This window comes from Ptychodera flava, chromosome 7 (genome assembly GCF_041260155.1).
Source record: "Ptychodera flava strain L36383 chromosome 7, AS_Pfla_20210202, whole genome shotgun sequence".
NCBI lineage: Eukaryota > Metazoa > Hemichordata > Enteropneusta > Ptychoderidae > Ptychodera > Ptychodera flava.
Genome location: NC_091934.1, coordinates 13,882,763 through 13,895,513, shown reverse-complemented (window position 1 = coordinate 13,895,513; position 12,751 = coordinate 13,882,763). Strand labels below are relative to the sequence as shown.

General features: G+C 37.2%; 1 protein-coding gene across 1 annotated transcript in view; it reads right to left on the bottom strand.

Annotated features, from left to right (window-relative positions):
• Positions 1–242: 242 nt before the first annotated feature.
• LOC139136830 (probable serine/threonine-protein kinase qkgA) overlaps positions 243–12,751 on the bottom strand; it is a 73,207-nt gene continuing 60,698 nt past the window's right edge. Inside the window, exons 4-7 of the mRNA XM_070704668.1 lie at positions 7,110–7,255; positions 3,419–4,682; positions 3,117–3,176; positions 243–2,665 (exon numbers count right to left, since the gene is read on the bottom strand). Of these exons, the coding sequence (XP_070560769.1) occupies positions 2,400–2,665; positions 3,117–3,176; positions 3,419–4,682; positions 7,110–7,255 (1,736 nt within the window). The 3' untranslated portion in view covers positions 243–2,399. The remainder of the gene's footprint in view (positions 2,666–3,116; positions 3,177–3,418; positions 4,683–7,109; positions 7,256–12,751) is intronic.

The window sequence follows — 12,751 nt, the reverse complement described above, 5'->3', positions numbered from 1 at the left end:
GACATCCGAAGTTGAATGATTAAGTCTACCCCTTGGAAACGAAATTAAGGCGTAACAAAACCTTATACATGTCTTAGATAGATTGTCATCCCCCCCGTCTCGATCTCGTTCATGATCTGCAGTGAGTTAATGACAATTGAATGAACGCCAATGAAGTACTCTCTCTACGATGAACTAAACACGTCGCTAAGATTTGGTCGAAGCAGAGGGTGGCGTTAGTGACATAAAAAACAAACAAGAGTAATTTGCCATCGGTATGTACTTTATTTTTATTCGTCTAACAAATGCCAAACATTAATTTCTGAATATACATTACTAAAGATGGTGACAGAAAATGTTATGCCTAATATCAATGTTCGTGTATACGCACAAAAAAGGTCACTAAATGTAGACTTGCTTTTCGGTACCAATGCAGATTTTTGCGAATTTTATAAGTGAACGCAAAAAAACACGCATAAGAGTTACTTTTATATTTTTGATCACTGTATTGTATCTGCACCAGCTAGAGCTGACATCAGAAACGATAGCTGTGACGCATAATATCCTCCATCATCAGCTTGTGACAAACTGTATCAAAAGTGTGAAATTAACAATGCATTTTATCTTCAAGTAAAGCGATCTATACAAATACAATATGAGAATAAGGTGAACTTGAAAGTGATATACATCATATATATCTATTACACTTAATAAGCATTTCACTCATGCAAACGGCAACAATTGCGCATAACAATCATTTTCACTTTTAATCACGTTAGTGTATTTGTTCCTTAAATCTTGACCAGATGATAAAAACGGCATCACGGAAATGTCCAAATCTTCCATTAAACTACCTGTTCTAATGTTTCCAATATGAAATTGACATGTCCAAATCTTTCAATCTCCTACCTGTCTGATGTTTTCAATGTGAACTAATTTTAATACTGACATGTATTTTCTCAGAAATAAACATAAATGACTAATGTTGTGCTAAATATGTGTAAAAGAGTATGTGAAAGCAATATTAATAAATTTCATTATGCATTCAAAAGTACTGTATATATCAAATAAGTCTTTTACAAGTTACTGTATCATAAAAACGTGGGATCATAACCTTAATCACTATTCTCATAATCAACTGGCTACATTGATTAACATGTATTTAGGCTAACAAATACAGTAAAGGAATAAAAAGCGGCGGTAAAATGTATGTAAAATTCAAACACAACTTCTACAAGTAGCTATAAGAATGTGAGCTCACAACCCATAATCACTACTGGCATTTGCAACTGGCTACATTGATTTACATGTAATTTGGCTTAGAAATACGATAAAAAGAAATCAAATAGTCTGTAGAATATATGCAAAACGCTAACAATGTTTGCTTTTCTAAAAATTATGTCCTCATTTTCCATTTGCTATCAAATGATGAACCTTCTTTCACCATAATATATTCAGATATATTTTGTTAGACATAAAAAATGAAGAATTGAGTGATTGATAAAAATTTTACCGATCTGGCTTATGGCTCAGTAATGAAAAAAGAAACATGTTCTTACTTTACGAGAAATATGAAATACAAGTCATCATAAATGACTTTTAATTTCTCTGACATGAGCCTATCCAAGCAATCGATTGAACGCTGAATGCAGATTGTGAATAGTCGACAATTTTTATGGCACAGCTATAATATTATTAAAATTTTTAAGTAAAATGAAATAAAATGTGAATCAAAGCATGAACCAAAAATACTATAATGATACATCAAACGCTAAATCAAACACCTCTTTACGGTACTGAAGAACACACTTTAGAGTTTGGATTAATGTATAAAAATAAGAAACAACGAATGTTCGATCAGAGTTATACTACTGCCAATCGAATCATTGTGTTGGATTTTCGCTTTAAATCATAGAATAAATCCAATACATCCTCCACTCTACAGATGTATACTATAAAGATAAAAGTATTATCCAGTAAAAGGAACAAAACGTTCAATGACATAATGTGATCTCCTGGATTCTTTCAGCAAACGCCGAAACTCGCATTTTGATAGACTATTGAGGTTTCGTAGGTATGTCGAAGCCCTACTGCCATTTCTCTGGTATGGTGTTTAAGTAGCCAAAATCACTCTAGATACTAACTCTAGCTTTTTACTTGCTTTGCCTATAACCATAGCTGAACCTTGCAAGTGAGTTTTTGTCATAATCTCTGCAAAAATTCTTTCAAACAAATGCTCATTTCTATTTCTAAATCTGAAAATATAATAAGTGGTAGGTGGGACATTTCATTTTTCTTAAGTACATCTGCACTTGAAACATACGTCCTACTCTAACAGAAAAGCAGTTCAAATTATCTATACAATACATTGCCAGTGTAATGTGGATGTTTTTCTTTCAAATCTATACGGCATGGCTGTTTCATTCTGCTTTTAGGTATTCATTGATGAGATCCACCAATGGAGCTCTGCCCATTCGACGAAATACTTTTTTGAGCAATTCAAGGTCCTTCTCTGATACGTAGTTGCGCTCGCGAAGATAGACAAATACATCATAAGGTGCTCTGAGTTTCCCTGCATCACGTCGGATGATTTGCTTTGGTGTCAGTAGATTAATCATATGGCGTGTGTCATCATCTGTCATGTTCTCATCCAGTGTGTAGAATAGCTCTGACAAACCATCGACATCTGTAACAATTTATAAAGACAGGATTTCATCATAAGTCCTGCTGTTGCTTTGTTAATTATTCTCATTATGTGCTACAGCACTATAAAGTTAATCAGATTTAAATCAATGTTTAGCTTTAGAATTTTTATCGTAAAGGATAACAAGTGAAGAAGATCCACGTATTCTCAACATGTATTCTAAACATGCTTTAAAATCTAATTAGACATAAATACGTATATGCAAAGGCCAATATTCATATAGGCATTTATATATGTAGAGATGTTTAAATCTCCATTTCTGTAGAATTATTGACCTTAAATTACACGATGAGATTATTTTCATGCAAAATATGGACTGAACACAACACAGTTTGCAAGAGAAATACGATGGGGCTGAAGACAACAATTGACGAGGCAGATTGTTTTAATTGGTCAATGTATATTTCATTTCACTGTGGGAATTATGGATTACCTTTACGTCTGAAAACTTTACTGCTTGTTCCAGGATGGGATTTGTCGACTTGCTGTCCTTCTATAATCAATAAGAGTCGAGAAGTATAACGTGTTGACAATTTTGCTTTAATCTGCGATAACTCATATTTACAACAAAATCTTCGAAATGTTTATGACAAAATGTAAAAGTTGCCATTTCGCACAACATCATATAACAGGAAAACATCGGTCAAAATAGCAGCACACACACAACGTGGTATCGTTCGTACAGCTGAATATAGGGCAACGTTAAATGTATTATACTAATGGTTGTATACTTACCTTTCCAATACCACATCTTCAAGTTAGAATCCTTCAAAGGCAATGCACTTCTCGGACAGATGGCTGTCACTTTCTCTTCTGAGATAGGAACACACCTGTCGTCTACATCCTCGCCAAGGGGAAGTAGTTCTCCCACCTTGTGATTTGGACACTGACACTTGAGAGATGCGTTGTACATCACGGTAGGGGTGTAGTTTGCGATGACCACCTTTAAATCTTCCTCAATCAGTTGCCTTACATTGCTTACGTGCTTTGGCTGTGGTGGAGATGGATGCTGATCGCTGGCAGGAATAACCAGAATCTTCAATTGGATATCAGCATCTTCCTTGCACAGGGTTAAATGGAAATCATCGTCGGGGAAATACAGGCGAGCCATGTGCTTTCTCAACACTACTGTACAGTCAGACCAACGTCTTATGCATCGAATTAGTAAACGGTAAAACAGGCCTTCGGGCAGAAAATTGCCGATGAAATGGAAGTACAGCTGACAACACACTGAACTGCTTGCTGGGAAAATCGCGCTATTTTTGCCTTTTGCATCCTTTTGCATCAGGCTTGGTAGATAATACATCCGCTTTTCTCTTGGCTTTACGGGCATCTCACAAATGATGTCATGCAGTTCCATCATTTTCAGAAGGATTGTCTTGTCTTCCTGTCGGTTGTGACGCTTCAGAAGATAATCTAACAAATCATCGTGTAATCTGCCTTCATAATGCAACTCCTTAATCAGATTTCTGTTCTGTACACCGACATCTAGCTTATCCTTGTACGTGATTGATTGGTTGATCAGTATCTTGAAAAGACTCACCAACCAACCGACATCCAAGATCACGGTGTTTTGCAGCTCAGGTACTGACTTGTGGTATAGTATTTCCCCGACACTGTGATAAAAATCAAGAGCTTCGATGACTTCCGCTTCTTCCATTTTCATCCTCTTCCCTAAATCCTTCACTTCATCCAGAGATATTATCTCCTTTTGCAGTTTCCTCAACGAAAGTTCCAAAAGTATCCACTTCGCTGGCACTGAACCAAGGAAAAGGTACTCCTTTGCCAATTCCTGTATCTTCACTCGAAGAGTTTCAACTGCAGGATCTGCAATGGTGCCATCTTCATTTCTGGACTTGTTATCAATTGCAATCATGTCAACAAGGTGGGCATTTACTGCTTGAGTAGCATGCTTAGCCAAGTATTCCTCTATTTCAAGAAATCGTCTATGGACTTCACCATCGATGTCAACAGCTGCAACATCTTTAGCTGTGTTTGTCTAAAATTGGAGTAATAAAGGTTTCTTTATTTCATAATTCGATGTAGTTTTACACTAAATTACTATATCAAAACTGTCATGTTCTAAATGTAAAATTTTTAATGAACTATACCTGTCATGAATCTTACTAACTATTCAACTTTGAATTTCATTGGTTATAAGAACTAGTTTCACAAGCATCTAGTTAACCATGCATGATTAGAACAATCGAAACATAATTCTTTTGAATTAGGAATTTTTGAATTCCGGTACATTAGATTAGTCAAATATCAAAGAAAGAAGATGGGGTCACCATGCTTCGATTTCTACGAAACAACAAAGGACGAAAATTATTGAAATCTGATATAAAAAGCCTTTCATTTCAAGTTCATGCAGTGGAAACGAAATGTTTATGTTCTTATTTTATAATGATAACACAAAATAAAACTGAAAACAGTGAAGAGTCTTAATTTACAAAAAGAATGGAAAACTATGTGAATAAATTGAATAATTTACTTTTTACTATATTTACATTATTACACTTAAATTTCAGAACTCACAAACTGAGAAAAAATCAATATAAGATCTTGACTGGAGATTTACAGCTTTTCAAACTACTGATTGCATTTCTATAGCCACTGCGGAATATTCATATGTGCGTCACAAACGTTTAGCGTCGTACAGATGCGCACATAACTGTGCAATGCGTGTTAAATGTTTCTGCTCGCCTATATTCTTAAGAAAAAATATGTATGTAGTGAGACTGTAGATTTAATGCGCAATGAAATCTATTCTTTGCATTTTTATGATTATAAAATTTTCCTTCTATTCATTATCTAACGATAATTTTATTTTTCACTATATTCTTAATATTTGAGTAAATTACAAATGTTCTGTGGCGGTTGATATTGTGAACGGTGCATTTTCAAGACATGGAGTGGAAGGGTTTTATCATTTTAGCTTGTTATTTCAGAGATTGAGAAGAAATCATGTAGTTTTCAGCAATTTGTGATGTTACTGTTTTACTGGGCTGATCGCTAACAAAGGGAGATACTACTGGTATCCGATCAGAGCACACAGAAAAAACTAACTCAAAAAAAGTACAGAACTCGTCTCGAAATGCCGCCGGGAAAACAATTGTTTTTGATTAACTATTCAAAACCTACAACGCCCGACTATTATACAAGAAAAGGAACAAGACCAGTTGTGCGGCTACCGCAAAAAAAGACGACTGTCCACTCTCATAAACTGCCTCACCTCTTCAATAATATACACAGCCACTGTCACCACGAACGATGATCAGAAACACTGTATTGGACTCACGGACACAACTTTCAAAAAAGATACACATACCATAAATACTCATTCAAAACGCCCAAACACAGAAAAAACACAGAACTTTGAAAATTCATATGGAATCTCAAGACAACAACAGAATCTACAATATCAAATGGTCAATCATCAATAGGGTCCTCCCCTATTCAAATAATACAAACCTGAGCATAACAGAAAAGCTCCATCTTTTCAGACAATAAATCAACCCTTTACAAGCAGACAGAATTCCTTCCCAAATGCAGACACAAAATAATTCCTACTACTCATTTAACAACTGACCTACCACTGGCCTCAACCGCCTATTTGCATATGCATAACCCCATGCTTTACACTATAAATAGTCCTGTTCCGGCCAAATCCCCACTCCGGATGATTGCTTAGCGCATGTCTAATACCTTGACGTGTCTCTCTAAGTACTCATAAGGCAAAACTTCTTGAACAATCATGCAACAACAGCTGGACGGCTTTCCCTGCATCATTGAATTTATACTTTCCTTGCAAGCGTTTGAACACTTTATTCATAACTGCTATGTACAGATATTACATCGGTCTTTTACGGGTAAAAACTTAGTTCCGCTCCCTCTAAACAAATTCATCGTTAACTATTCAGTTGGACTAAACAGTTTCAAGAAAGAGAGAGACGGTATTCTAGCATTGATAAAGGTCCAAAATTTCGGCTAAATTGACAAATGTCGCAATTATCCACGAGAAACCTAAAGGATCTGCTGCAAAAGTTTTATAATCTTTGTATGTAAAAGAGATGAAAGTAAAAGTCTATACTTTTGAAGCGTTGATATCAGTATGACATGTTCATAAATTTCTATGTATATTTATTTGCTTAGACCTTTGCCTTATGGATATGTTACTGTCGGAGGCAAACACAACTATATTAAATGTTGACGACCACGATATTAGAAATGATAAACAGAAAAGAATATTCTAAAGCTATACCATCTTTCAATACCAACGAATATTGAGAGCATATAGTGTCAGTATCAATTGCAAGTTAGCCTAATTCATACCGAATAATTTTGTTTTTATAACAATAATTTTTAGATACCACTCGATAAAATCTTAATAACAAACATTTAGGTGACTCATTTGCAACCCTACCTGTCTTAAGAGGTCTTTCTTTGTTCCTAAAATGATGACAGGTGGTGCAACTGCTGTCTTAAAACTTCCGTCTGATTGCTTGAGACGAACTTGAGATCCTTGGCTTGCATGCGTGTGAATTGAATTCATCCAAAAACTAAGAAATTCTACAGAAACGACACAAAGAACTATCGCCATAGTGTACTTAACGATTCTGTACAGGTTAATTTACCTTTTCATATTGCCCATGTCACATTCTTTCCTTCTTTCTTTTTTGAAAATAAAGTAAAATTTATTAAGAAATCGCTACGTCAGCAATTAACATGAAGTGTCATGTCTACATCACTGTTAATAAGTAAGGCAAACAGACATTGTGCAAAGGATATTTAAAAACAAAGAGAATATTTATGGGTTATTACACGAAGTTTGGGTGATACCGCGTCGTATTCGAGTGATGTGTCCGTATTTTGACGTATTCGAGTGATGTGTCCGTATTTTGACGAGTTGCGCAGCAACGAGTCAAAATACGGACACATCACTCGAATACGACGCGGTATCGCCCTAACTTAGTGTAATAACCCCTTTATCATACATGCATGCTTTGGTTATGACTGTTTTCCTACAGACGCTCCGAAATTAGCGACGAAATCAACTTGAAATCGACCTTGTTTCCTCCAGGCTGTACTTAAAAAAAGTTGGTTGCTAAGGAGTGATGACAACCGTATCACTTCTTGATATTATTCCGCTATTGGGCCATTCCACTTCAAAGGAGGGTTAATGGAGCATTTTAAAGCAAACAATTTAGATATTACGATGTCGACACAGGTTTTCACAATTTGAAGAAGATTTATTTTTAGTTTAAAATGACGGTGGATGTAAAACATAGGCGGGAGTTTGTAAAATGGGTGTGTTTTCGTGTTTTGATACATAACCTCATCCCTGCGTGAAAGTTATGAGGCCGCCAAAATCGGGTCAAAATACTCGCGCCACGCTCAAACTCTATCGAGTATGAACAGCTGAGAGCACAGAGAGCAAGCAGCTCTGCGACATCTATGAATGCACATACAGTGGATATAATACCCGTACCAGTCAGTTTATCTCGAAGAATTATACATGTTCCCAGACGTCAAATATGCCGAATTTACCATCTCAGTAAGCGGATTAGTGAAAACATGAAGTGAGTACACTGTAAGCTGTAGTGTCGTAACTCGTTCGTGATTTTGTTGCTGTACGAATAAAACATTTCAAAGGTATTTCCGTCGTCTGCTCGTATATTTTCGTTTCTGGCTTGCCTAAATAGAACTAAACTTCCTTTAACAACCTAAGCGAAAGTTTGACTTTCCCTGGATGGTACATTGTATCTGAAACCCGCACCGCATCGGTGCCACCAGACACGATCATGACCTGTGCACTGACAGGTACAAATCGGAAATATCATGTGCACCTTCAACCTTGTCTGTCGCGAGTATTTTTAGTGCGGTTGGATTTTCGTGGCTCATTTACGACTGTAAACGATGTAATTCACCGCCCAGATACTTTAAGCTCATCAACAGGAAACTTGTCGTAAAGCGATTCTATCATGATGCTCTGTCAACCGATATCATTACGTGTAATCATACATCCATGGTGTAATCTTCAGCAGCGTAGACGATACGAAAACATTGCACCGTGCACCGCCACGGGACCGGCCGTGAATTGACAGGTGTCGGCAAATTATACAAATTTTCAATACGTTTGTTTGTATGTTTTTGGTACAACTGTACTTGTGCCTAAGTGCAATGCCCATGAAGTGACTGTAAACAACAGAATTTTGACCATAATCATAATGACGTTTCGGATTGTCATTTGTCTTATTCGCTCAGCTGTTTTATATGTAACGGAGGTCATGCATGCGCATACAGCGAAGGTCACGCGTGCGCGTCGCTGTAAGTAGTTCGGTTACAGTGAAAATATAATTCGTATTTTCACTAGTTAAAATATGGGCTCATATCAGTACCGTCTGAACAATAGAAGAATGGCAATACAGGCACAGCATGTATGATAAAGTATAATATCTGTGCAATGTAACTGTCAATATGAGTTCAAGGTCAAGCGTCAAGTCTCAACGGACGAGAAAATTTACCTACAAATCAACTTTGTCCATCATCTTATTATTAAAGGCAAGATTCGGGGCATATGAATATTTCACATTGAGTAAGAATTATTAGCACGAATTTTCAACACTGAAACAATGCTCATTTATATAATGTTCATAAATTAATACTAATATGCCCCGTATCGTACACTAATAGCATCTTATGAAGATTTAAAATTTCTTCATCTGTCACTGTGAAAGCAAGCAGCATTTTAAGTACCATCATACTCTCCTTTACTTAAGCAACGTTTCTTTAGTGAAGATATCTTGATTTGAAGCTATAAAGACGGTCCATCCTTGTAAAGTGCGATTGGTTTGTGTACTTGGTGTTCCGTAGGTGTACACGATTTTGTTAAATAATCTTTTGCGACTCACTCATACACTTTGTGATCTTATTTCCGTGCAATGCTAATGGCAAAAGTCCCCCCCCCCCACATTGCTGCCTACTTTGCCTAAATATGAGCAACCGCGTGCATTTGTGGGCGACTTTCTTTCTGGGTACTATAGGTGTGTTGCTGTTATACACTCTTAACTCATAAACAAGCAAGCGATTGATTGGGAGAGTGTTGTCTGCGTATTGCTGATATCGACTGAAAGTCCTGGGAGGAAACTGTTGAAATAATGCGGAGGTTGCTCTCTTTGCAAAATTTGTAAGTCTCTTGTTTGGTAATACCAGCGATGATTTTGCAAAGATAATTACTAAGAAATCCATTATCGCACATGAAGACATGGATTCAATGACCATTTTCATCAAATCTCAGGCAAAAGGTCAGTACTGTGACAGACGCCGGAAGAGATGTAAAGAAGATGCGGCGACTTATCTCATATGGGTTCGATGACGATCGAGAGCTCTGTAACTCTCAAACAACCATCTTATTGTCACTTAGCGTAGGTGTGATGTAGCTATTGTCGGGTACGCACACTCTGTAGCAAAGAACGTCCAGTAGTAGAGACGGCAACGGGTACACAAATATACTCTAAGTCGTAGCACTTTATTCAGCTGAGTAACACGAGTTACACTTGTCTAATACTATAGGCGTCGGTCACGGTCAATGTCGTCTCGGGCATCTCAACAGGTTCTACCTTAGCACACTAAAATGCAGAGTTTATATTGAGTGAATATCTGGCTTTGTCATGACTTTGGTATGCGTCTATAATTAACTTAAGACAGTCGGCAGATGTGAAAGCCAGGAGGGTCGCTCCCATTAGTACATCTGTCAACATAGTGCAGGAGGTCCAGCTTAAGTATCCTGTCGGTGTTAATGTCTTAAGCTGTTCTCAAAACAATACGTTCACTAAAAGCGGATGCAAGGTTACATCCAAAGATCACGAAAATAAACAAGGGGACTATCCTCACGATGCCCCACATGCAGAAGGTCATTGTCAGTGGTATTAAAAGCTAAATTCAAGTCATGAAATATTAACTATCAAGGGCTATGTCACGTTATGAATGATTACTCGGCTGTGATTTACATTCCATATCAAGAAGGGAGACAGGAATGACTGCGAGCCCGATTTAATCTCGTCCTTGAAACAAAGCATCGAGAGCTATTTATTTGAACAGCGGCACGGCGTTTCTCTGAATGATAAGTCATTTGAATTGACGAACGAGCATTGAAGGCAAAGTCGATGTAATTACAAAGAACGTGGAATGGGAAGTAACCTTAAGCATCTCCGGTTATTTCTCCCACTGAAGGAAGAAGACAGGCATTCTGTGGAAGAAGGATGGGTAACAATAATCTTCACGCTACGGGGCATCATTAGGGAGCCGTCATTATTTAGGGCCTGGGGGTCGAAGGACTCTGATGAGGGTCACTAAAAAATTGAAAGCAAGGGGGTTGCTCAAAATGTGGAGCGAAAGAAGGGGTGACTCAATTTTTAGTGTAAAATAAATTGAAACAACTCTCAAATTGCACTATTGCACACATTCATTTGTCAATTATTATTTTATGCGAGACGGGGAGGACGCCCCTCTCCCCCTTGGGGTGTTCTAACAGTTTTACAAAAGTAAAATTGCAAATTAGAAACACCTCTCAGATTGCACAAGACCATACCACTGCATACATCAATTTCTCAAAATTTTCATAGGATCAAGGACAAAACTGGGGAAATTATATGGCTTGCAAGGTTGCAAAACGCTAATGAATAGACTAAAAATAACTGAATCTGACTGACGGTCCTCTAATATCGTATTCGAAATTGTAAGATTTTGCAAATGACACAAGAAGGTCGAAGATTTTCCATTCCTGCATATTGTTTGGTCTTCAATCTCTGGTAAACTCAAAACTGTTTTTTACAAAATGTATTGTCATTGTTTTATTGTTGAATATTGTGACTCAAACACCGATCACGCAAAAAATGTTACAGTAATAAAATATTATCGCTGTATGTCATTTTCAAACAATTTCATCAAGTGCAAAATAAATTGAAACACCTCTCAGATTGCACCATTGCACACATCAATTTCATAAAATTTTCGATGCGAGGGGGAAGGGACGCCCCTTCATGCTCTTCCCCTTCGGGCGTTCGAACAGTTTCAATTAGTAAAAAATAGAAATTGAAAATACATCTCAGACTGCACCATTGCACACATAAATTTCTCAACCTTTTCCAAGGAAGATAGGGGGCACCTGCTGACACTACCCCCTTAACCTCTCGCGTGTTATCTCCCCCAGTACTTTCAGTCAGATATCCTAGTGAGAACCCTTTCATGATACCCATCCAAAATTAAACAATACTATATGTTTGGATACAAGTTATAGCGTAAATTTTTATAAATATTTTGTTGTGACGTTGAATGTTATTTTGTTGGTTTCACCATTTTCAAAGGTCATGAAATAACCGATTATAATTTAGCATGGTACACCATGATTCGAAAGGTCATTGCTATTGCTATATTTTTTATACATTTTACAAGTACATGTATTGATATTTAACTTTTGTAAGTGGGGGACAGTCAAAATTTCTGTTAGAGAGGGGGGTAAATGAAATTCATCATGGTGGGGGTACTCACATTTTCAGAGTTTCCGATGAAATTCCTCCGACCCCACCCGGCCGTAAATCATGACGACTCCTTTACCATGAACATTGAGCTCCATGATTTCGATGTGCCCTAAAAAATTGCATAGCTGTTGCAGAAAGACAATCGGGAGATATTTCCCTGCAGAATTTTGAGAATGTGACATTAATATCGAGACGGACAGTAGATAGATTGTCGCTCTACTCTCTCGCGCGTGCTTGCAATGGAAGTGTCAAGCGTCCGCCAGCGCCCCCAACGCCCTTACAGTAGAGAGCCACCCTGGGACTGATAGTCAGTGATTTAGAGACAGTTTGTTGGCCGTTCTATGACTTTTTCCCAATTTCTGCTAATTCATCACACGGTCCGTGATGTTGAGAAGAAACTTGTTACAAGGCAATATTCATCGTGATAGGCAATAATGGATTACATCAGTGCAATCTGTTTGTGTCAGGCACGTGTGCTGCAAACTTAAGGTTAATGTTGAACTACATGATTTTAAAACTTTAAATA